The sequence below is a fragment of the Poecile atricapillus genome, chromosome 2, assembly GCF_030490865.1.
Source record: "Poecile atricapillus isolate bPoeAtr1 chromosome 2, bPoeAtr1.hap1, whole genome shotgun sequence".
NCBI lineage: Eukaryota > Metazoa > Chordata > Aves > Passeriformes > Paridae > Poecile > Poecile atricapillus.
In genome coordinates this window covers 97,772,923-97,800,325 of record NC_081250.1, presented here as the reverse complement: position 1 = coordinate 97,800,325, position 27,403 = coordinate 97,772,923, and the positions used below count along the sequence as shown (strand labels likewise).

The 27,403-nt window shown below is 37.1% G+C and overlaps 1 protein-coding gene across 1 annotated transcript; it reads right to left on the bottom strand.

Moving 5' to 3' along the window:
• Window positions 1-528: 528 nt before the first annotated feature.
• On the bottom strand, window positions 529-26,897 carry CD226 (CD226 molecule). The gene is given in 9 exon segments (XM_058831126.1): window positions 529-670; window positions 2,417-2,427; window positions 2,849-2,961; window positions 11,524-11,544; window positions 11,547-11,867; window positions 16,572-16,637; window positions 18,061-18,283; window positions 26,564-26,632; window positions 26,634-26,897. Coding segments are annotated over 9 exon segments (1,230 nt in total).
• Between the last annotated feature and the right edge of the window lie 506 nt (window positions 26,898-27,403).

Here is a 27,403-nt window from a genome sequence, read left to right as displayed (position 1 = left end):
TCATACTTTTAAATCTAGCTTCAAGAAGCCCTGATACATTTGCTTTTGTCAGCTGAATAGCGCTGTTTGCCCAGCAGCAAAATAACACCTCCTGTGTGGAAAATCATGGGTATTTATTATTCTATAGAGCTCTCAATTTGACATGCAAGAATCATGAACATAGACAACATCAAACACATTTTCTTTCTCACCCTGTCACACAGGCTTCCCATACACATAGATTTCTCTGACCAAATTAACTTTCTGTAAACATATGCGGCTCCATTCTGCATATTAGAGTTGTTCTAAAACTGATACTTAGGAGTCCACCTACTAGGTAATAGTGTTTCAATTGCAGAAAGACAATTGAATTCTACATATGAATTAAGGGATAGGGTAGCTCTGCAGGTTGCAATACAGCACCAACACAGTTGAGGTTACGTCACTGTCCTGCCAAAGCAGCCCAGGCCGTGCCCAGCACAGCCAGTTCGACCTTGCCAGCACAGAGAAAATAAAGTCTATGCTGCAAATAAAAGGCCTGTACTTTGATTACTTCATTCTTAAGAAAGAACCTAATGGTCTTTTCTTATGTTTGTGTGAGATGTTTTTGCAGTTGACGTAAATCTCCTCTGTCTGCCAGAGTGGTGATTCTTCCCTTCTTTCTCTGCTGTGCAAGCCATGAAAATTGGATCTTCCATAACCATTAGAAGGAGGCCAGAAGAACATTAAAAGAAAAGAAAAAAAAAAAGAAAAAGTTGAAGGACTTTTCTCAAAGCAGCTACCACTTTGCAAAAGCAGAAAATTTTTTCTTCAGATGCTGATTTATTATTGGGAAGTATGAAGCCATCAATAAAATGGGGGTTTGTCTTCTTGTTTTCTGTGAATACATTTCAGATTCAAGTCATATGAAAAAAAGAAGTTGCAGCTTGAGTGTGTTTCCCAGCAGTCTCACATCTGGCCCCTGGTAAAACACCAGTGAAATGCCCCCTTCCCCTCACACACACTCTTGAGATAACTGGCACAGTCTCTCCTACACCCATCTTAAAACATTAATTATTCTGAAGCTATTGACAATGCTAAGAATTAGTAATTTCATTCAGACAATTTAATGTTACAGTACCTGGGTGAACTGGTATGGAGGAAAGGTGTTTTCTGAAGCAAAAGGGTGGTCCCTAGCCTATGGCCAGTCTATAAAAAGAGCTTCATCCTGGTGCAAACAGTGATCCAACAGTCAGAAAGTGAGAAATCAGCTTTATAAGGACATAGTGACAGTGGAGCTTATCACTGGATCACAAGGAGTGAGATCTGAGAGGTGATAGGTGGAAAGCCAGTCTCACATCCACCATGAAGCACATGTTTCCCTAAACATACAACATACCCTCAATTAATACCCCCAATTAGAGTGTGAAGAGACAAGACAGTAGCAGTGAAATTGGCTCCTGTCTTTCCACTTCTAAACTTTTGGGCTTGAATAGGATTATTAAGGAGGGAAAAAGTAACCCTCAGTGTTCCAAAACATGGACTATTACAATACCAAAAAAAAAAAAAAAAAAAAAAAAAAAAAAAAAAGTGATGCACTGAAACAATTGTAGTAAGTTGATCTGGAAAAAACAGATAAAATAAAGAGTATGAATAGAATATAATAATAGTATAGAATGTAAATTTTTGTCTCATTTTTACAAGTGATGACTTCAGGAAAAAAGACATTAAAAAAGATACAAATAATAAAAAGACTATCAAACTGAAAGATGTAATTTGTTAATAACGGAACAGAGTAGAGTATAAATGTACTAAATGTAGCTGTAAAGCATTAAAGGATATTCATAAAAAAACTAATGAATGGTAATGATCATATTTTAAAATCTTCAATTTTTCCTGTCAGTTTAAGATAGACTGTAAGATTCAGGGGATATAAAGAGCAGACACAGAAGAGAAAGGTCTTAATAAATATGCAGTACAAACCATGTGTAAGCTTAATCTCAACAGGTGGTCTTACCCAGATCTGAGTAGAGTACAAAGCTTTTGATAACACCTCTGTAATCCTCTTCTTTCTGAAGACATATATTTAGTCAGAAACAGTGGAGAAAACTGCAACATACATGATAGTATAGTGTGAAATACCTAATTCCAATATAATATTGATATTGCTTGCTTTCCCACTGAAACCAATAAATACAATAAAAATCCAGGTAGATTTGCCAACTGCAACATGCATGAGATTAACACTGTGTCATGAAAGCCTGAAAAGGGCCTTTGATTTGGGGAAAAATTAATATATTGCCCAAAATCCCAACAGCCTCATATATTGTGGTAGGGGAAGGAATACATTTTCTGCTCACTATTTTTTTTTCTTTGGAAGAAGAGAGATTCTCGATTAGACCACTAAAGATTTTTGGCAGGGAATACAGGAAACTTAGATAATGGCTTGAGCTATTACTTGGGATCCAGCTGTAAATATGGAACATAAAATCAGAGGACAAAAAATGCTAGCGGATGTAGAAAACTTCAAGATGTCACCTGTCCTCTGTGCACAAAAAAGGAATAGCAGTGCCTAGCTTGATGTTACTGCTGACAAATCGCCCTTAATATGTTGTTTCAGCTAATACCACTGTAAGCACTTAGCTGACAAAATGAACTTAAATAAGTCATTTGTTTTCCCAATGTGAAAAAAAGGGAAAACACACAGAAAATGTCACTTTTTCATAGGCTGTAGAACAGATAGGTTTTTCCAAGTTTAAAATTTGGTGAAAAAATTCCATTTTTTACATATACCTCTTTTTTTCCTGTCTGAGGGGGATAGTAGGATGAGCTGTTAACACATCCATCCTTACCTGCTTCAGTATATTATGCAAATTGATTTGTTACTCACTTTTTTGTGATAAGCAGTGGTAATGCAGAAGATCAGTAGGAAATCTAATACCAAAAGAGGAGCTGAAATCCCTTCAGCTATGTAGATAATAAACCACTTGTGATCCCAAGTTGCTAAAATATGATTGCAATAAATACAATTGATATTTTGTAAAAAAATAAATCAGCATGAACTTTTTATGACAAACTAAGCTGCAAGATCAATGATTATATAAAGACATTATTCCATGACAGCTCATGCTTGATTTTCAGACTTTACAGCAATTCCCTCATTTCTAAAAAGCCTTTATTATGCTGAACCAGCTCTTAACTAACTTGTGACTGGGATGACCAAAGGTGAGTAAACACAGCACAGCGGTATATAAAAAATAGCTATGCTTTATATAATCCTTTTCTATCTCCTTCTGTCCCCTGGTGAGACAGCAGTTCATACTTAAGTGACTCAATATATGGTTAATAAAAGTTCTCAGTACACTTAAATGAATCTTCTTGGCTAACACAAAGCTGTGAGGAGAGGCCAATACCTCAGAGGACTGTCTGAAGGACCTGGATGGGTTGCAGAGATGGGCAGAGAACTGCCTGAAATTCAACAAGGTCAAATGCAGAGTCCTCCTGAACCTGGAGAGAAATAACTCAACACACCAGCACAGGCTGGGGGTGATCTGCTGGGAAGCAGCTCTGCAGAGAAGGATATGGGGGTCCTGGTGGTCCCCCCCAAGCTGTCCATGAGCTGGCAGAGTGACCTTGTGGTCAAAAAGGCCAATGGGATCCTGGGCTGCATTAGGAAGAGCTTTGCCAGCAGCTCGAGGGAGGTGACCCTGCCCCTCTACTCAGCCCTGGTGAGGCCACATGTGTGTGGAGTGTTGTGTCCAGTTCTGGGCTCCTCAGTGCAAGAGAGACATGGAGCTCCTGGGATGGCTCCAGCACAGGGCAACAAAGATGATGAAGGGGCTGGAGAGTCTCTTTTATGAGGAAAGGCTGAGGGAGCTGGGCCTGTTCAGCCTCGACAAAAGATGACTGAGAGGAGACATCATCAGTGTAATGGAATCACAGAATCAGCTAGGTTGGGAAAAAACCTTTGAGATCATCAAGTCCAACCTGTAAGTCCATAAGCATCTGAAGGGAGGGTGCCAAGAAGATTAACGAATCCAGGCTTTTCTCAGTGGTGCTAAACAATAGGACAAGAGGCAGAAACTGATGCACAGGAAGATCCACCTGAATATGAGGAAGAACATCTTTATTGTGGGGGTGCAAGCACCAGGACAGATTGCTCAGAGAGGGTGTGGAGTCTCCCTCACTGGAGATATTCAAGAGCCATCTGGACACAATCCTGTGCTATGTGCTCCAGGATGACTCTGCTTGAGCAGGGAGGTTGAACCAGATTATTCACTGTGGTCCCTTTCATCCTGACCTTGTGGTTCTGTGGTTGTAAAGGTTGTCCCATAGGAGATACCAAATAGTCATTCAATATTTCCATGGGCAGCAAGTTATTTTTCAGAGTACCAGGAAGATCATCTCAATACTCAAGAGATTTTTCTGTCCAGTACTGCACACAATGGTATCGGTAATTCTCTACTCTAATTCAAAAACAAATCTGTTCTGTTTTTAACAAAAAAAAAAAAATCACAAAAAATTCTCCCATTATCATTCCCTTTTTTTAATCACCTAATATTCTACGTGCATTGATGATGGATGTCATTAAACCTGTCCCATTTGTTCTAGCCTAAGCAAAAAAGCTTTCCTTGAAAACTGCAAGCTAGTCATGAAAAGTTAAATTTATAGCAACTTTGCTTGAAATGTATTGATTTCTTTGGAATGGAGTCATATCTTCAAATGAAACTAAAGAGCAACCTGTGATAACTAAAGGTAGAGACAGACAAGAAAATGGCTTCAAGGTATAAGCCAATTAATTCTTATAGTGCTCAAGTCTGTGGTGAGGTAATACTTATTTTTTAGGTGAAAAGCATTGGAGGTAAGAACACAGGTAATCCACAGCTCAAGTTCTCAGCTATTCATTGGTGAATGGGAGTTAAAATCTGTCTTCAGGTGTACTCCCTCTTTCATGTTCTGCTCACTCTACAATGAAAAGAGAGCTGCCCCAAAGTGCTTCCATTGGGGTAGACAAGAAAGGTATGTGCTTAGTTCACAGCCAAAGGAAACCAACCACTGTCACTAATGAAAGTAATCCCAGCTAACCAGCTGCTGAGCCATCACCAGGTGCCTTTCCTCTCCAGGATCAAAAAGGTTCACTTCTTCTTATCTGGCTGTCCTGAGTGCCACATGAGACTTGCTCAGATACGCCTCTTTAGCATTAATATGTTCAATGGAAAGGATAATACAAAAAAATACTGATTACAGAAGAGTCTTATACTTGAATCCAGTGCTATTTTACTAGAAAGAAAAAAGAAAAAAAATTCTCTCAGAAGTTTACACCGGTGAAGGTGTGTGACACTATAGAGAAGGCTGCCTGATAACAAAAACCAACACCTTTTGTGTTACAACTTCATATGAAATCACTCTACTGCAGAATGTTTTCAGCTGCTGTGTACTTTAAATGACAGGATGGTGCATATACTTACCTCCAAATTCAGGAAAAATTATAATGTCTTTTTTTACCATGTGTTATGCTACCCACCAGAGAAGGTCGATGCCTGTGTCACTGAGTACTTAACAGAAATACAAAAAAAATCCTGTAAGTAACAAGGGAAAAAAAATTAAAATCTTTTATTTGATTGTCATCAAGGATGGGTGAATCTGGACAGAGCTGTAGATTTCAACAGCATCCGCACCCTTCAGTTTAACTACTCCAGACTTCATTTTTCTTTTCCTGAAGTTTCACTTATAATTTTTTCAGGTCAAGATAATAATCTCTGAGTTAATGAGTTTGAAAACCGAGATTATCAGCTGTCAGTTAAATATGGATGAGAAAAATCATTAGATTCTTTTTCTTTTAACTAACAACAACTGAAAGCCCATGTGTCCTTTCTCATTTGAAGTGAGCAAAACCTCCCTTAGGTATTTGTTTTCTTTAACTATACAAAACCTTTTGTAATTACTGACTTTAACATCCCAGTCAAGATTTTGCAGAAACATGTCAGAGACTTGTCGTATGTCTCTTTAGTTCTTATGTTCTCAGCAAAGGTGTTATGCTGACAGGAGGTTATTAAGTATATTTTTGGCATCAGTACAATTTCTGTTAAGTATTAGTATTTCTCTGCAAGTTTGGGAAAGTTTTTTTGAGGGACACTTTTCAACCTTCAGTGCACTGAGTTTGGTTTTGAGGAGGAAGCACGGATGAGCCAGAGAGTTGTTTTAGCAAGAGGTTTGAACATCATGATCTGTCAAGACCTTCATGTATTTTGTCACATGCCTTGTTGGACTGGCTTGTATGGTGTCCTAACTGGGTATCACTGAAATAATTTACCCCATAGCTGAAAGGCAGAAATCCAGCATGAATTCCCATCAAGCCCAGGGAATGATGGTTGGTTGAGTAGAGAACCACAGAGATGGTTTGATACCTTGTGTTCATGCTGAATGACTTCATGAAGGAAGAAGGAAGATAATTTTACTCCTATCCTGGTTCTCCTCAACCCCTTACTGCAGTTCTTATTTTCTGTCTTCTTCCCATGGCCCAGAAGCACTGCTGTCTCCTTCCAGCTCTCAGGAAATGTATGATAATGCCCAGTGACTATACAAGCACTTCCCTGCTTTTCATCTGGACACTAATGAAGATGATCCTGCTGTCCCCAGCCATGGCCTCACCTTGAGCACCATGTGCACTTCTGGGGCCCACTAATTTAGAAGTAGGTGGAGGTATTTCAATGTGTCCAGAGCAGGGCAACACAGCTGGTGAGAGGCCTAGTAGAACTGTAATGTAGCTCTGACCCCCTGAATGTGCATGTAAATACAACCACTAACCTGTTTTTCAGATCTAGTGGGACCACAGAAAAATGTGTTTTACTTTGCCTAGGAGAACTTGCTACCCTTCTTTCTGCAAAAGCAAGGGAAAAAAAATATTAAATCTCTAAAAATGTCTGTGTCTTCAAGAGGGAGTAAGTACATTTTTTTCAGATCTGCTTATTTTTCAGTCTTTTCATATGACACGTCCCATTCTTTCCCAATTATCCACCAAAACAATATGTGGATTGCAAGTCTGCTTCCTTTCTTCAAAGACTGTCTTAAAGAAAACAGCATGGTAAGAGAAGCACAGAAAATGGGTTCAGTGGAATCTGATGTCATGACTGATCTCCATATTGACAGAATTTTTAGAAGGAGAAATATGGTGAAGAACACACCAGAAATTAATCCCAAGTCTTTTGAATACGCATAAATATGCAATATTCAGCTGTTTCTGTAAGAGTTGTCCAACAAGAACTACCCTACTTTACAAATATATTGCTTTATATGTTCCAGGTTTTGAACATATAAACTACTAACAAAAATTACTTTTTTTTTTTTTGTTGTGAGATATGGATTAAAATAAGAGTAAAACAGGCTTAAAACTTAAAAGGAATAAAGACAGTTTATTAACAGACTATTAGAATAAGAATACCAAAATAAACTTTCAGAAAACCCTTTTACTTCTTACTACTCGATTATTTCTTTGTACACGTAACAACATAGAGACAAAAAAATCATTTTACAATCTTGGTGGTCAAAAACAGTCTCAATTTTTAGAGTCTTTTCATCAGTCGTTGTAGAGAAACAGAAGTCTCTTCCTGCTAATCCATGGAGTTTCTAGAGTCCACTCCTCCCATCTCACACTATTCTGAGGTGTGCAATGGGTCAAATTGAATCTAGGGATGTTATTTTTAAGGATAAGTGATTCAAAGGTAAAAATCTTCTTCAGTTGTTTCTGTGAGCCTCCCTGGAAAACAGCCATTTCTTTGGCTTCTTTAAAGCATTAAAATCTTCACTTCACTCGCAAGTTCCAGCAACTCACAGCATTACAACCATCCTTCTTTTCTTTAAAGTCCACACTTTGAATACTCTATTCCTCCCATACTCTAGCCATGAATTAAAGAAGTCTTTAAACTACTGTCCATCTCCATAGCTGTAACAGAAAGACTTTTCAGCAACAAGCACCTTCTTTTTTCTCTCTTTCTTATTTAAACTTAACTCTTTTCTTCACTGTTTTTAGTAGTTTTATGATGTTTTACATGTTAATTGTCTCTCTTTCTCTGTCTGTTCTAAGAAAAAGAAGTAATCTATTGTTTATCTAGGTAGTAAAGGAATTAAAAGAAGAAAACTACAAAAGTTCATAGTGTCAAGTTTCAGTCTAGCAACAGACCTTGAAAACTAAACTAAACTGCTAAACTCTGCTTTTCTCTCCTTCCCCCCCCCCCCCCCCCCCGCCGCGGCCTTGTCCCGGGCCTGGGAGGGGAGGGGGGGGAAGCCAAGACGGAGCTTGTTACCTCTCCAGAGCCGGAAACAAAAGAGAACGAGAGAGCTCTGAGTGTACTTCTTAAGGGGGTGTTTACAAGTTGAATTCACTTTTTAATGGTCAGATCTGCTGTCAATTCTTGGAAATGACTGATAATTGGTCAGGAAGAAAAACTCCCATCAGTCACCAGTAGCTTCAACTTCCCCTTTTTTTTACTCGGTCTTAAAGGTGAAGCTACCCCATGACAGGTCAAAAGATATTTGTGGAATATCAACCTGTAAATTCCTTTTTTTGAAAAACAGCACTCAAAATATGTAGTGGGATAGAGTGGATAAACTTAGTGATACTGATTTAATCCCATGGTTTAATTTTCACTAGCATTCAAAAACATTAAATGAATCATGCTGACTTTTACTGGTACAACTATAAGGACTGCTTTCATGATGCCTGGATGAAAGAATATCTATTCCTTCCTCTCTCCCTTTTTTCTTGACAGGAATTCCATGCTGTTTTTCTTTACAAAAATACATTTACCTCTAGACAAGAAGCAAGCTGCTTCTTTCTACCATACCACTTCTCAGAATGAGCAGTTTTTGGACTGTAACCTCTTCTGAAAATAATCATGTGCTCTTAATACAGCGTGTCACCTAAGATTGCTCCTCTTCAAAAGTTCTTGAGGTCCTCCCAGCAACAGCTTAAAAAAGAAAAAAGGGAGGGATTCTTATCTTTTCTCTTACTCTCTCAACCCAAAACCTAAACAGCAGTTCTCCTCCTCTCCTCCCACCTTCTAGGCTCAGTATTTCAAAATAACTCTGGAACTGGGCAAGGCGAGAAAAATCGCTTCACCCATGCAGAATCACACCAACAGGTTTAAAGCATTGGAAGAGTTTGGTAGAAAATCCGAGCCAAAGAAAGTGACATGACTAAACTGGTAGAACATACACCAAAAAAAAAAATAGTGCAGCAAGTTTCTGGCAGCAGTTTTGTTTATTCTAGCCACAACTGTTGGATCAAGCAAAGTCACTCATGAGCTTGTGAGAGACTTCACTGGCTGTGCCACAGGTTGAAGTGGGAGCTGACGCCTGCCCCGCTGTTTCTCTCCACCTACTGTTTTTCCATATCACACCAGAAATATTAATTGTGTGTTATGAAAAATTACAAAGGTTGAAGAGAAATAATAAGAAATCCTTGATATTTCACTTTGTTTGAAATTAATGAAAACTCAACAAAATGCACTTAATAATAAGGGGCGAGGGCTTAAAAGGGATACAATGGAGTCTTTTCTGAGTCATACTGTACTTCATATTCTTCAATGTTTCCTTTTTTTTTTTTTCCTCCAATAAACAGCCACAACTATGCTGCCATTGCTAGGACTAGAAATCATAAATTCAATTTGTTTCAGGAGCAAAAGAAGCATGGAGACTAAACTATCTTCTTTTGTAGAAGAAACATTTTGTACAGGTAGAACTGATCATTCTGAAGGTTACTGCATTTTTTGCAACAATATGCTTTTATTTTGGCGTTAGAAGAACTGCACTCAAGAGTAAGAAGGAAATATTTCTATTGCTCCAAAATTAAGACATGCTTGCTTATATTAATTTAGTCAGGATTTTGAAATTTGAATGTTTAAAATTGTCAGAGGTGAGGACTTTTTGTCCTGTTTCCTGTATTTTTATCATATTCTGCTCGTTTTCATGGGTTTTTGTGCCCAAGTATTCAAGGTAAAACAGATCATCATGTTCTTTACCCAGGCACATTCTCCACTTCTCAATTAACCATATCGCAGTTTAAACATATTCTGGAGTTTTACACCATTCCACAACACTGCTGAGCACTATTGTACCATGTGTCACCAGGAACAAGGGCAGAGCAATGAAAGCTGGACTGAATGCTGCAACAGAAGAAGGTCGGGGTGGTGCCAGGATTAGGTCTTCAAAATGCATTCCACAGAAAAGAAGCAAAACCAAGCTGGTTTTTTTTTTGGTTTTTTTCTGAGTCATAACAGAAAATGGAGGTAAAGATGGAGCTCAACCCACAGTTTGAAAGATTTCAAGTGTCTATGTGTTGGGACGTGTAGCTCCCATTATAAGCAAACTGTGACAATAGTAACAGCAAAACCTAGAGATCTTCCCAGCTCTCCATGAGAAACCCCTCACCTGAATAAGGTACAGCCCAGTTTATGAATTTCCACTTTACAAATACTACAGTGAATGTGCTCTTTGCCTTTGTTGGAGGACAGGTGTCATCTCCAAAGCTCTTGAAGTACAATGTGCTGATGGCGAATTCTCCTTGTGCCTTTTTTGGGAGAATGACCACCTCTTCTTGCAATATCAGGCCGTCACTCCCTTTCCAAAGCATCTCTGTCTTGTAAGCCACATAAGGAGCAGCTGAGGGAGCTGGAGCTGTTCAGCCTGGAGAAAAGGAGGATCAGAGGAGACCTTGTCACTACAACCACCTGAAAAGGTGGGAGCCAGGTGGGGGTTGGTCTATTTTCCCAGGCATCCAGTGACAGGACAGGAGACTCCCTCAAGCTTCACCAGGGGATGTTCTGGCTGGACATCAGGAAAAGGTGGTCAGGCATTGAATGACTCTGCCCAGCTAGGTAATGAAGCCACTGTCCCTGCAAGTGTTCAAGAAACAACAGGAGTGATTCTGTTCGTTGCCTTGAAAATTAAGCCTTCTGATAATATTTTCATAGTTTTAGTTACTTTCCCATGAAAGTCCTGTAAACATAAGTTGTTTATCATATTCCTTCTAAGAAATGTCTTTTGAAGGACATTTTGCATGACCAGTGTGCTTGGGAAGGTGGTAACTTAATTATCCAATCCCTGGTCATTGTTGAGAATCTATAAATACTGGAGTCAGAGAATAAACTCACAGGTTTTTGTTCTGACACTGAGAGTGGTCGTGTGAATCATTTTGTGTCCTTCCACGACACAGCTGACAAGGTGATGCCCAGTCAAAAGCTGAGCTTTATGATCCTGGAGGTCTTTTCCAGTCTAAATAACTCCATGATTCTATTGTATTCTGTGATAGTATCAAACCAGTTCCTCACAAAGAAGGTCTGAAGTCCTGTAATGAGATCAGACAAGCTTAAACCCAGTTTATTTTTGAGAAAACAAGATTTATTGTTATCTTTGCTATCTTTTACGTGATGCTAATTGGAATGTAAATGCTAATGGTATTTAAATATATTCTCACTCGTTACTGAAGAGGTATTTTATTTGTGTAAAAGTGCTAGTGCCTCAGAAGGTTCTATTTTGAAAGCATTTACCATTTTCTCCGTTACTTACCAGCTACAGTAAAACTCATTATATGGTTTTGTTTCTCCCAGCAGCTACACAGAAGTACATTGCAAAGTCAGAGGCTGTAATGTTTTGAAAGACAGTCCTGGAGCTTTCCTGGTCAGAACAAACCACTGGTGTACATTCTTTCAAATCTGACCCAAAGCTTTGCTTTCCTGATGAGTTGCACGGAATGACCATATCTACCCAATCTGCTGTAATCCTTTCCCTCATCGTTCACTCCACTGAATCTCCAAGTCTATAAGGAGGAGTAAAAGCAACATTTCCTCCTGGCTTTGTAAACATGGGATTATTTTGTTTCTCAGGCACTTCAAAAGCATCTGGTCTGAAATCTGAAAAATGCAAAACCCAGCAAAAACCTGCTTAAAATTCATTCAAGAGAAGTTTGGTATCCACAATTCCAGCACAGCAAATATTAATGAAATTGATTTACAGCAGAATGATGTTGAAATCATTTGAAATACTGAAAAATACAATTTATACCAATCTATGACTATATTTTTGTACACCTTTAGACAAAACAGTCTTTATGGAACTGTGAATCTGTGATGACATTGCAAGAAGTCTATTTCTGTAAACTTTGAGTATATGAATGTTCTATTAACAGTTTCAGCAAATACTCAGCAGCATAAATTATGGGGCCAATCTAATTAAACTTGACGTAATCTTGTTCTTCTCTCACACTAGTTATAATGAGAAAATGGTTTGATGTGACCCTCAGGACATGCTTTAGTAAATTATTTTAAAAGACATTCCAGCCTAAGAAATGCAATTCTCCCATTCACAAAACTCACACCACATAAATTTTAAATAAATCTTATCCATTCATGCACTCTACTTGGGAAAAATCTGTATGATAGTCTGTCTGTGGTATGAAAGAAGAGTTCCAGACAAATTCAAGGCTTCAACCACATAGAAAACATAGATATATTTTAAATAATTTTGACTGCAATCCCTTTGCTGTGAGTTATTGTTTTTAGTAATATAATTTACTATTTACTACTTAAGAAAATAAATGTTTAAAAGTCTGCAATAGAAAGATTGTCAACTTCTCTGACATTCAGAGCCACTTGATTTCTATAGTCAGCTTTGTGACGCCTGTATCTCATAAGCTAGTTTGAGCACTGTCATCTTGCTGAAGAATTTAATTATGGAAAAGATTAACGATCACACTGCTTTTCTTACATTGTAAAAGCATCAATCTTTCAAATTCTTCAATGATATTTTTTTTAATTAGATGGTTTTAAGTGAAAAAGTCACTACAATACATTTTTGATGTGTTTGTCTCTGTGGCAACAACTGGAAGGCAAGTAGGCTACCTAGGAATAAGTGATTCCATTCATGTTGACAGGATGGAGACTCCATTGTGGGAGTCTGTAACTTCAGAGAGTCTCTCAGTCTCTGTGAAGCAGAGAGTGAAAAAGTCTAGCCTGCAATTTTTTATCAATGGAATACAGCACAGAAAAATTACTTTCCCTCTACCTTTGGAGAACAGAAATATCATTAAAACACTGAAATTTAGAAAGAAAAAAGGAACAGTGTCTAATGAGTTTACCTAAAATAATTAATGAAGAACTTGAAAATCCATGTAGACTGCAATCAAGGAGACTGAAAGTTAATGATGAGCAAGGACAGAAGCGAGATAATTTCACTAAACCAAACAGAAGGTACAACACAGTGAAGCTAATTAACTCCTTACACAGCTCACCAAAGACAGCTAAATTTCTACTGAAATTGACTGAAGTCTACTGAAGTTGAGTGCCAAGGCTGGATAATCATTTAAGTTATCATGCAAAATCCAGCAAGAATTTACTCATGGACACCTAAGTGTTATTCAAATTGGACTGAATGACTGCTATGATGGGATTCTACACTTACAAAACAGGTTCCCTGAAGTGCAGTCCCTCAAAATTCACTACATTAAATCAGGTAATTTTTTTTTTATATATATACCTTTCATATACAGATCTGTAGATTCACTCAGATCTGCTAGGAAGGAGGGGTAAATGAAAATGTTGTCGAAACCCATCCTCTCTCTGGAGCATCATATTCTTAGAGGTCAGATCCTTTCCTCACACCACTAACTTCCAGCAACATTTCCAGCCTGCTTTATAGTAAACCACATATTCTTGCCAAAGAAGTTTTGCTCTTCATTGTGAAGTCTTTGCTCTGGTTTTCCACTATGAGCAAGCCCAACTGCTACCCACATTGCCTGCAAGTGAGTTGATATCTCCCCATCTTCTCCTGGGTACATCCTTGCTGTCCTAATTGTTTCATTGCAATGCCACCCTGAACTCCAAATGTTTCTCCTATGTAAACATGCTTGATAGGGAATTTTGTGTATGATGATGCTGCCTACTACCTTCCAGAGCATTTCCACCTGACCCAAATGACAGGACCTTACAGCAACCAGCCTTCTTCCCTGCTGCTTTGCCATATATTTGCTAGGAAATTGTACATTTCTATATGGATAACTGGGAACAAAGGGATAAAATAGTTTCCACCAAACAGATGAAAATGCCTTCTGTCTTAAAATTTATTTGTTAACTTTTGTGTTATATTTGCCAAACAATATATCCCAGTTGCTTGATAACATATAATATTACAACATTGTAGTATACTATAACAGGTACATTACAAAGCTGAGATTACCTTACATATTCAGTGAAGAATTTCCATGCAGAAATCTTGATATAACTGTGTCATTTGCATGTATACAAATAATAAATGTTATGTAAATAGTGAGAACAAGGTAGAAACAGCCAAATTAAAATAGAAACAGTTTGGAGATTCTTGGCTTCTCTATATTATATCAAAACCATTTTCAAACACAGACATCATGACTTTTCATTTGTTTCTTTGTTTGTTTGCATATATATTTTATTTCAAAGTCTACAGCAACATTAATGTATTTTCACTCTTGATGAATAATGTAAATATCTCCCCTTATTACAATATGGTACCTTGAACAATTTATATGATTATATAAGGCACAAACAGTGGCAAATCAGGCCTACGTAGTTCTAATTAAATCTTCTAAGTACACTAAAGTATTCCAGGCTTTTGTTTTAAGCAATTGTCCCATTTTATTTTGACAGCAGCATCAGCATAGTTCTTTCATCCTCCTTCTCCTCTGTTCAATCACTTACTTTATTTAGCACTTTTCTAAACACGGTTTCTTTGCTTTCAGCCTGGTACGTGTGGGATGAAAACCTCCCTCTCTGAGAAACCCTTCTACGGGGAAAAAAGCACACCCACACACCTTCACCCCTGCACACGCACAGCTCAAGGTGACACGCCATGTGTGAACATTGCAGAAGTGCTAAATAAAAATTTATCGTTGCATCCAATAAAAATAGGCTCTGCCTTCCTGCTGCTCATGCCAGACACTGCCACTGCTGTCTGCTCTGCCCATGGTCACATCATCTTGCCTCCTGAACAGAAAGCAGGAGGTGATAGTACTCAGGATAGGTCCATAGGCCTCTCCTTAGTAAGGAAGTGCTCGTATGCTTGTTATCCTCCACCAGCCTCTTCTGGCTGCATGTTACCACATTTTGCAGCTGTACCTATGTCTATCTGATATTAGGTATTTAAAAGAGAAAAAAATGCAAGGTTTCATTGCAGTATTTTTAAATATATAATCTTTCAATATTTTTTCTTGGAAAACAAGTATCAGGAATATAGAGGTATAAAAGTGTGCAAATGAACTCTCCAGGATTTAAAATATCAAGCAACTAAACTAAAATTCTGAAGCAGTGAAATAATTGAAGCTGAAAAAATCTTTTGAAGGAATAATAAAGTAATGATATTATTTTCCGCCCATCCCCTCCTGCCCTTACTACAAGTACTCAGAATTCAAAATAATTCTTATGTGAAAGGTTGGTCCACATTCATTGGTAGAGATTTTCAGACTCTTTCTTTTTTTTTCATGTCCACTTCATTTAATTTTGTTTGGAGTTTTGTTTTGGGGTATTTGGAGGGTTTTTTTGTGTGTGTTTTTTTGTTGCTCTTTTGGCTTCCAATAGTTTTAGTTGATACTCTTTCTTCAGAGATTGTTTTTATTCCCTTAGAAAATAATGCTCTCTGTCAGAAATAACTAATGACCGTAGCAAACTTTTCAAAACTGCAAAGCTAACTCAGCTCTACAGCAGAGACAGGTTCTCAGGTCCCACTTGGTTTACTGAATCTTCACACACAAAATAGAGTTTTCTTCGTCTGCTTGTAATAAGCAATGACAAAAAAAAAATAAATAATTGCACATGAAAAGGAGACTTAAAATTTTAGGAAGACAAACTTTCACTGGGGCTCTTCTTTTCACCAAGAAAATCAATTTTCAGAAAAGAAAATATTTTGAGTGACCCCTTCACCCTTCCTGAATAGCCTAAATAGGGCATTATATTTATAATTAATTAATATATTAAGGCGTTACATATAAGTTCCTAAACTAATGTCTTCCAACTTAGCACATACCACATGATCTTGTTGAGTTTCTAAAAACACGGGTTTGCCTCTTTTTTCAGTTTTAATGACTTACTGATACCAGTTCTACAATTGGAACAGAAACCAGCAGTACTGTTGTGTTTGAAAAATGCATTTTACTAATAGCAGCTTTTCAGACCATGAAAGTTAAAATGAAAGTATTTATACTCCTATACCCTTAAAATATCCCATTAAATATATAATAAATTATATGATGAAAAATTTGGTAAGTGTATGTGCAAATTATTAATTCTGCATTATGCACTAAACATTTAGCTCACAAATGTAATTCACCTATCAATTCCAGTTTGTTTGTATATATTCTATTACTCTTTGTTTTTTTTTCCTGTTGTAAGCTGAACTTTAGTTGCTTAGAGTGCAAGAAAAGGGAGAAGTCAGAGAGAAGGAGAGAGAAAGAGCACAGTTCTAATAAGGATGAAAAAATCATTCTCTCTTCAGCTATAAACACTCATGAACTTCCAACAAGGAGAATTTGGTTGCTGGGAAAGTCATCAGTTAAAAGAACATAATGCACTAAGGCAAGATTTAAGATTTACCCGCAGAAGACTCTTGAAGATCTGAGAGATCAGATTTCCAGACTTTCATCCTGTCCAGGAATTTCACTGGTTCAGGATGAAGAGAATTTTACCAGCAACAGGAATTCAATGAGCAGACAGGAGTAACACAGGATACTGTGCTCAGCCTTCACCTGCTGTTGATGACCTGTGCCATCTCACAGTGGAAAAAGGGAGAGGAATGCTGTGCTGAGACACTGCATGTCACAGTTTGCCTGTGTGTGTGTGTGTGTGTGTGCATTTGTGCCCAGCTACTCACACCTTCCACACGGCTCTTCAGGGGCGCACAACAGGCAGAGCAGAGGATATCACAGTTGAAGCCACAGAGAAGAAAACAAGAGGGGAGAGGGGAAGGGAAGGGGTGTGAAAAATCAAGCTGGATCCTGAGGATGATTATTGGAACCAGTGTTTCTCAAGAGTGAAAGCCATGGGTGCCAAGGCAATGGATAGGGTACAAACCAAGCTGCCCAGCCCCAAAAGTCATACAACACCCAGGAGTGTAGCATGAGGATACACTATGGGGAATTTGCTGTCTTGTTTCTCAGGTCCTTTGAATGAATTGTTTTAATGGCTGAAAAGATAGTGGAGAAGAAGTAAATACCTAATTTGTTTCATAATAAGTTTGTTATGCAGCTTGGTACCAGGTAAGAAAACAGAAATCAATATATCATCAGTATGTTTTACCAAATGTTTTCTTTTTGTCCTTATTAAGTTATAAATTATATTCCTGTCTTACAGGCCAGCTGAAAGAAAGGTTCATCATTAGAAATACATGCAGCAGCAGAAGCTTTTGCAGATAGGAACATTTCAGGCCTTAAATAGTAATTCACCTGTTAGTGAATTCCTTTAGATTATTTGGAAGTTTAAATATCTGAATCTGTAATTCCTTTTATCCTCTGTTTTTCATCTGCCTCTGTTCATTCCACAAGTTGTATTTCCCCAAACAAAATATTATTCTGTCTGTCCTAGACAAAGCTATCTCCTTAACTGTGAGTATTTTATAGCTGTCACTGTAGACTTTCTATTTTCCCATGCAATTGCATCCTTTGATGATTTCCAAATTCCATTATCTCAGAATTTCATCCATCACATTTACAATGTGGGAAACAAAAAACAAAGTTACAAAACTCTTGGATCTGGATTTAACTACTGGGGGTCCCAGCAGTTATGTTTGATAGTAGAGATAATACCATTCTTTATTGAAATTGAACTTCCAAGTGGTGGCTACAGTGGCATAAAATTATGGAAGAGTAGCTGAGAAGATGAAGTATTTTTGGTTTATAGAGGTGGCAGAATACTTGCCCTCAAAAAAAAAAAAATATTAGATTCCACTTGTGCCCCCTTAGCATTTCCCTATGTGTGTAAGCATAATTGGAATGGCCACCCTTGTGCCCTGTTTTCTTGTTTTCAGGGTGTTTCCTCTCCATATAACTGCACATCTTTTGCTTGTCAGCCCAGTCCCCTTCCTCACTCACATGTGGATTGTCATCTGGCTTTCCTGTTGCAGCTCCCTTCACCACTCTGTTGTCAAGGACGCTTTTCTCCTCTGTGCTCACGTGGATCCTGTCTCTTTCTAGAATTCCTTGACCAATAAAAGAGCCCATGGTGATAAAAGGCAACTTGATGTTGGCACCAGCCATGCAACTACATCCTGGCCCATGGAATTTCCTCCTCTTCCCAGGACTTTTTCCCTTCTTCAGCAGAATCAAGAGGAAGACACCACCTGAGCTGCCTCTATCCTTGCCACCCCCTCTAGCACCATGCAGTCACGCCTGATGTGCTCCAGGTCTCTCCTGGACTCATCTTGGGGGTACATGTGAGAAAGCAGCACGGCAAGCCTCATCAGTCTCACTGCAGCTCCCTAAAGTCTACCCTGGCAAGCAGCAAATCTTCCCAGACAGCAGGATGTGTCAGCTAATGAACAGACAAGATGTGAGGGTCCTCCCCAAACTATCACAAAACAGATGAAGGTCAGGTAATAGCTATAGTAGCCATCTGACACGTGTTCCTCAAAGCAATGTTCATACAGAACATATAAAACATGCCTTTTAATTTTATCTTACTTTGGTGAAAGCACAGCAGTCCTCATGGGTACTGAATATTACAATTTTTTCCTTAACATAGCACATTCCAATGCAAAAAAAGTAACCAAGAGTACCTAATAGCATCATTATTCTTAGTAACTAACTGAACATTCAAAATAGTAAGAATTAAAAGGAAGAAAAGAGTAAAAAAGGAGTAAAAACAACTCTCCAGAGATGAATAAAAGGATCTGGATTCTCTGACTGCTAGCCAAATAAAATTGAAAACGTTATCACATTGTCTGTTTCCAAAAGACAAATTTTCTCAGGTATGTCAACAGAGTTATATACAAGATAAAGGAGGCGTTTTTCTGCTTCCTTTAGCAATGGTAAAATCTAAGGTGGAATATGACTTCATACTATTTATCTTACTAAAATAATGTTTTACACAAATGGGAGAAAATTCAGATGAGAACAAGAACTGATTTAATTTAGAATCAAGGACTGAGAAGAAAAGTTGAAAGGACTGTGTTTAGCGCAGAGGTATCCCAGAAGCACAGAATCATAAATGTATTGGGTAGGAAGGGACCTTAAAGATGGTTTAATTCCAACCCCCTTGCAGTAGGCAGAGACAAATTCCACTGAACCAAGTTGCTCAGAGCTCCATCCAGCCTGATGATGAACGTTTTCAGAGATGGAACATCCACAACATCTCTGGGCAAAAAAAAATAAGGATAAAGGCTGGCAACATTACATTTTCTTTCTCTTTAGTTTTAGAAGACTACAATTATTAAAGTCAATATTAACCAAGAGATATCTAGGTTAGGTATAATGGGGAAAAAAAATCTCCTTTTAAGGCTGGTTATGTGCTGTAGTATGACCTCATGAGAATTTTGTGCATGCATTTCCAACATGGAAATTTCTCAAATGCATTAAGGATATGCTTCTCCTGCCTCAGATGGCAGAGGTGGGTGAGATGAATTTGGAACCTCTCTTCCAGCCTGAAATTCCCACAATTCTATAACTCCTTTTGATCTAAGATTTTCCTTCAGAAGGGGAGATATCGCTTGTACTCCCAACAGGTCTGGTTTAGTTTCTTTTCTTTTAGTGTTTTATACTGAGGGGGCATCCAATCTTTAGTTCATCATAAGAGATAAAAAGTAAGAAAAGCAGCATTTAACAGGTCAGTAATCACAGCAGAAGTGTGAAAAAGGCATCTTCACTTGTCTCCATCTTCTTGCTTTCTAATTAGGTGCTGACAATGTGGCTGACACAGTGTTAGATACAGAGATAATTCTGGCTCTGGGGAGCTCAGCATCTAAGAGCCAAAGAATGAAGGTCCCTCAGGATGATTTCTTGCTTCTGTGTGCTTTAAAAGTCTGATAATTTTTCACTGTAGACCTATGAATCACATTCTAAACTGAGACAGAGATAAATAGAAAGCAAGTTATTTCAGGTGAATGGGGACTTGAAAAAAAGCTATGCAACGTGCTGCTTTTGGCAGGCAGAAGAGCATTAATATAGAAGTAAGTGCTGAGTGGCATGGATATCATCACACTAGCCAGGAATAGAAAAGCTCTGTCTCTGCTATCACAGAAGAGGTTGATCACTCTATTTAAAAACTGGGAGTACTTCATGGTACATCTGGCATTTAAATACTCTATTAATGAACTTCCATTCTTACTCTGCCTTCCTAGCAAAACATATCCCCTGAGAAAATGGTCCGCTGTCACTGATTGAAATAAATAACGATTTACCCACAAATTATAAAACAAGCCAAAACCCCAAACCCCACAATTCCCAATTAAAAAACAGGAAAAAAATAAAAATAAAGGGAGACCCCACACCTCCAGACCCCCAAAACCAACAAAAAAACCCCAACAAATTCTGTAAATCTGAGTAATTCACACTGTGGATATAAAAGTCACTACATCAAAATAATATTCTTCCCATTCAACTCAGAGCATAGCATAGAAATTTCAAAGTCAAACTAACACTATTTTAAAACCAAACTGAAATAAAATTCCTGAGGAAAATAAACAGTTTTCCAAATATATAGAAATTCTTGTTAAAGGTTCTTGTTAAATTCTTATTAAAGCAGTTCTTAAAAGGCAAATATACAAACACAGGACAAAAATATTCCAGGTAATTATAACTTCATTTGTTCTTAGTGTAAATAAACATACAACACTGTTCTGCCATAAAGGCCAGTTTTTAATTAAATACTTTTTATATCATATAGTTCTGCTGAAGACTTTCGACTTTCTATCTAGATGTGTAGCAAAGGCATGGTGCATAGTAGATCAGTATCAGTTTATGATCTCTCTAATGATGTTTATTATACTTTATATTTTAAGTTAAATTTGCATTGTAAATTTGCTCATCATCCATTTTATGATTTCTCGTCCAATTTTAGCTGATTGAGTTCTGCATCACAAAGCTCTTCACAAATTGTTCAATCATTTCTGCTTCTGTTAAATTTGAAATAATCAACATTCTTATTCCATTTCAATGAAAACATTAAAACTCTTAACTCAGGGACTACTGCATTTTGAAGCAATGCAGCCTGGAGAGCTAACTATTAACAAGGCCAAGTGGTTTTAGAAGGATGTGTGAAGCACTTGAAGCCAGATGAACTTATCAGTGCTTCTCAATGCAGCATGAGTCAGAGGATAGTTTGTGGTTGTGTAGGAGGCATTAATACGATGGTCTGGAAATGGGAAAATTATTGCACTGAACAGCAGCTGACAAAGAAATTCTTCATACTTTCAATAAGGGCAAGACAGAAAATGGTTAGAATGTCATTATGGACAATGACAATAGAAAGTTCTAACCAAGTAATAATGGTACATCATGTATCATCACATAGGAAGGAAGTTTTGTGTAGTGTCTGTACAGGGAGCTTAAAATATATCTGTTAAATTCAACAGAGTCCTGGACCTGGAAGACATTTTGCATGTAAATTATCAGTAATTTATTTTGCCAGATTGGGAACAAGACAGGAATACACTTCAGATTTGAGAAGTCTTGAGTTCTAGATGTACAGATATCAATGGAAATCATATTTTTAACCCAATATTTGTTGACCTTGTCTTAGCTTTTCTGTTTATACACCTTCATTATAGTGCTTGATGGAGTCAAGTATGACTGAAAAACAACAGACTAAGAATTTTAAGGCAGATATGTAGATGACATGACAAAACCTGAACTTCCTGGCCAGAATAGCTCCTTAAATTCTTTTCTGTAAATTGATATTTTATTAATACTTTATAAAAATCCCATCACAGATGAGTAACTTTTGTACTGATGGCTTTAACAGACCAGAAAAGAACCAAAGGACAGGTCTGGAAAAGGATGAATTAAATAAATATATCCATGCCTCAAGCAGACAAAGATTAACAAATACCCAGATAAACCAGGAAAACACAATGCACATCATATGAAGAAAAAAGGAATTTTCCAATACCTCTTCCAACACCTTTATAAAATAAACTCATTCAATTTTTCCTTTTGATGTGATAAAACCTATAAACAAATCCTTTCTCTGTATACATTTCTTTGCAAAAGTTAATAGTTTAAAACAAAAGAAAGAAGGATTGCAAGAATTCCTACTGCTGCTTTGCTGCTGTTAGATACATGGCTGCCAACTGGTGAAATGTCTCAGTTGTTTAATATGTTTTGAGTGGTCACCTGGGATGAAAAGTAAAAGATGCACCTCCATACAGCCCTGTCCAATGGACTGTCCCAGTGCACCACATTCTCTCACTCTTCCCTTAGAAATTCAACACCTGCAGCTTCAAGTACCTTTTCTTCCAGTCAGCAGGTGCATGAATTAACACCTTTTCAATGATCAGCAATTCCTGTGTGACATCTCCAATCTAATGTTTCTTCTATTAATAATGACTTCAATCTCTGCTCCTCACATTTTATACTGAACTTAAAATGAGTCTTCAGACATACATCCCTAAGTATTGTACATAAGAAACTACAGATCATTTTAAACTGTTCATTAAGAACGATGGAATAAAGATACTGACTATTCTTACATAATCAGTGTATCTTTGAAAATACGCAAATAATTTTTTCTCTGAAAGTATTTTTGTCTGCTTAGTACAGGAGGATTTGTGACTCATAAAATGTGGGAACATTGAGAATAAAAAAAAAAAAGTCCCTTGAATTCAGTTTTGAAAACTGTTGGATATATGCTCACTCTGCAGGAAGAAAAAAGAAAAAGAAGCCTCAGATTCACCCAGCTGGCAAGTATCTTCCTGTGGGATAACTAGAGTGTTCCTTACCCATACATTCATGTGTAAAAGAGGCAGCACAAACTCTCAAGTTCCTTGCAATTATGGTGTAGGATTTCAGCACTGCATCCACATGTAAGAATATCCTGTAGCTACATGATATGTGAAGTTTCTGATATAATATCCTGAATATTATTTTTTTTCTGTCAGTGTGTTTCAGTAACTGTTTCAGCCACTGGCCATAAAGAAAGCATGGATAACATTGTCAGTCTTCAAGTGTTCTCTCTCACCCATTTCACGAATTCCATAGGAAACCTTCAGCCAAAATTCATGGCAAAAGGAGCAATATATGTCTAAGGTTTTTATTATATATTCTCATAAATCTCCAGGACTAAGTGAAGACCACATATAGTCAAAAAAGAAAAAACAATTACTAGAATGATTGCATCAAAAATTTATATGTGATGATTTAACACCAATTCTAGGGTCATCCATCCACCAACAAGGAGGACAGTACACCAAGAGAAGCTCTCTGTAATGACAATTATAGTCTGCTGTGTCTCCTAGGATCTCAGCTCCTTATGACAGCTCAGCCATTTTTTTTTCCCTTTACTTTTTGAGGAAAAAAATAATTGATTTTAAAGTCCCTGATTGAAAAAGTACTGTGTTCACCCTAGCCAGACCACAGTGGGGTGAATTGCTGTTCAGTTCACCAGAAAAAAAAGACCAGAGACTGTGCCATGAGAAGACTCCTAAATAGAGTTTCTCTAGTATTATTTTGACACCTCAGACACTGTAAATCTGTTGTGATGTCTTATTCACTCAATAGCATATTTACCACATACGAAAGAGTACAGCCACTATAGACATTCTTTTTATAAAGATACCTTTAAAGGAAGATAGAGATATTGTCAAATACTAAGAAAAATATGCTTAATGTTTTTCAAATACCTGATTTCTTTTTTCTCATTCTGATTTTGCTTTGAAAATCAAGCCATGATCCCCAACCTTTTTTAACATCTTGATCTTGCAGTGTCAGAACTTTGTTACCACTTGAATTTCTGGATCTAGTGACACTGCTGTCACCATTAGATACTCCTTTACTTATTTAAGCATCAGCACTCAAGGATTCAAACTATGAAGATCAGAATCACACTAAATTTACTCACTTTTTATTTGTACTTTTAAAAACTATACAAAGAATATGGGAAAACAGAATCGGACTCACAACCTCTGTTGATTACCAGGAATGAAGCATCAGAGCAACTTTGAACAGATTGAGTGCAGAAACATTTATTGTTTTGCAAGACAGCTAAAATTAATCCAAGATACTTTATTCAAATTTATGTAAATGCCAGCAGATATGATTGACATGTGAAGAACATTTCACATTTAGTCTAGTTAAGAAATCTCCATCATGAGCATAATGCCATATGGCATTATTTCCATTTATTTCTGCTATTTCCTTTCACTGGAAATTTTGAAAGCCAATCATATATTCTACATCTATATTCTTCTGTCATCTTTCATTGAAATATGCACTGCAGATTCCTCAATGGCATAGTTACCTGCTAAAGCTGGTGCAGGAATGTCTCTGTCCAACAGTAACAGGTCATTATAGATAAATTCTGACAATTTTCAGTGCATTGGTGGCATGATTTAAATTATAAACCAAGCTTCCATTTTGAGTGACACAAAACCCCTAATAATACCTACTTAACTTCACTGTGCCAATTCACAGAGCAAGAAGCTTAAGTTTCATTTTGAATATATGTGTCCACAAAGTTGCATGCTTTTACAGGCACAACTTCACAACTTTAGCTCAGCCAATCAATATTTAAAACTAAAAGCATGAATTACAAAGCATTAGACACCATGCAAAACGCAAGGAAAAAAATAGTCTATTAAATTTTTGTTGATTAACTGAAGAAGAAGAAATGGATTTTGCAGTGAGTTGTTTATTTGTCTGGTGGACTGCAGATAAATTAATGCTTTTAGAAAAGTAATGTCTGTTTGGAATCAATAACTTATAAATCCTAACAAAAAACCCCACACTGTAATTGGAAAAAAAGTTTAATTACCTATAAAGTGATCATTGGCCAGATTTCTTTATTCCATCAAAAAAAGATACCTTAAAAAGCATTTAATATACCAGGACCCCAATTATTTCTCATGTTAATCTTTTAGAACAAGATCCATATACAGAAAAATATGAGACTAACACTCAGCTTTCTTATTACTCTTACCCTGGTGCAGAAAAAAAACAAACACTTTGAAGATGTACATCAATGTCCTAATTTTACAGTATGGAAGATAAGAAAAAATATGTAGCTGGTGTCAGCAGCAAGCTAAAATACTGTCTACATGGATGTGAAGTTTACTTTTTGTTTAATCACGGCAACATGTCATCCAGGAGTTAAAATACTTGGTAGTGACAAAAGTGCTGGTAAAGTAAGATAAAGCCTGACTGACAACAATTCTACTATGACTACTTCATAAATAAATACATTCTCTAGAGTCTGGTTTTAATAACATATTTAATTTGCAGCGTAGATTGAAGCTGCAATATTTGTCTTTACTGGTGACACACTTCATTCTCCTCAGATCAGATCATGCTTATACAAATCTACCAGGAGTTGAACAGGATTTTCTCAGAAATCTTGATTCTTTAAATGGAAAAGGATTAATTTCTATTCAAAGTTATTATCTACCTTTGTAGCTGATTTAAATAGACATACTTGAAACATGAGGGGTTTACTGCTGATTAAGGTTTCATTTTTAGTGTGCTCAAATCAAGAGAGAAATCCCACATGCTGAGAATACTGAACCCTGCAGAATCATTTAAAAAAACTTACCTCAGGTACCAAATCCACTTTTTGTGTGGTTTACAGGGTACTCAAATCTGTAAGGTGATTGCCTAATACAGGTGTTGGACTGAAGAGGAGTATCCCACAGGATGCCTTGTTTCTTGCATCATTTCAGATTAACTCTAGCAGAGACATCCAGGAACAAACAGCTGGTATCAGTGCTGCCTTGTCCAGAAAAAGGACTGAGTGAGCTTCCAGATCTCTACTGCATCTAACTTTCAGAATTACACAGAAAATGAACCCATTGTGGATCAGGGATTAGTATTGGAAGTCAGGTGGGATTGAACCAAATAAGAGAGGTTTTACCTGTCTTTCAAGTCCTAGGAACTGAAATTTCCTTTTGATCTTTTATTTTCTAGCTGGGAAATACAATCAAATGTTGAATGGCATCTATTTTCACTCTGGAGAATGGGGAAGAGGAGTATAATCTTTCTACATTGAGACTAACAAATCAACAAAACAATAAGACCAACTGCTTATCTTTTGGAGGCTATTCTGTCATATGTACATAATGATTCTTTTAAGCTTTCAGTTTTCAGCTGACCCATGTTGAATAAGCATGCATGGAAAATTACTAGAAAAGCGTTCTTTCTCCTCTTAGTCATAGGGCTGAAAGGGAAATGAAATGGGATGAGTAGTCAGGTAATTGCAGAGTTTTTGGAAAGTACGTGCATAACTACACAGAAAGTGCAAGGGCAAAGCTAGATCTTCTCTCCTTCTACCCTTCTCCTTTTTTAAAGAAGTTTTAAATAAAAAGTTGCAATTCCAGAGGTTCCCTGAATTTGCATAGATTTCTGTCTTGCATATATCTGAAATTTTTAAAAAATGAGATATTTGATGACCTGAGTAATTTCTATTACCTTCTTCAAAATTCCACCTGGATTAGTTACAATGGAGAAAAAGTTAGTTATCATGGGGACCATCATCTTCCAAAGTGTCCTTGATGAAGTATAAGGACTTGTCCTTACTTTTAAAATAAATTCTTCTATTGTATTTGCCTTTGATATGTATGCCATAGATTGGATGCAAGACAGCTGTATTTTCCTTATGAGTTACATTAAGTTTCATCCAGGATGTCTGGATTATCACAGCTCTTTTTTTTTTTTATATATATATGCACCGCAGTTTCACTTTCTCAGTAAGCTTTGCAGATGAATCTGCAAACTATGCTTCCATGTTGGCTAAAGCACACACAGAAATTCAGTTTCAGTATTAACATAACTGGAAATTAAATTTATAGAGAAACCCAGAAAAAAACTTTGGTCGCACTACAAGCAAAACACTGCAAAGAAAAATTTGCTGAAAAAAACCCCAAGACCTACAAATTATTATTACTTCTGTGAAAATCACTGAGCTGCTAAAATTTTTCCAAGCCACACTAGTGAATTGTGATTATATCTGCTGTGGTATGATAAAAAGCCAAAAGATTCTAGCTAGGAATAAGAAAGCAACCTTGCTTCCAAAAAGCTGGAGGCCAATAATTAAAAGAACTGTGTAGTTCCTTTCAAAGCACATGGCATCAGTGACTACAGTGTGACATGATTTTATTCAATCTCTGCACATCTAGTGCCCCCCCACAGGATATTTTCATTTTTGGAATATGAAAAACACCATGTGCTTTTTACTTTCACATTCTGAGAAACACCAAATTGGAGACCTCAGTGCAGTTGCATCAGAAATTG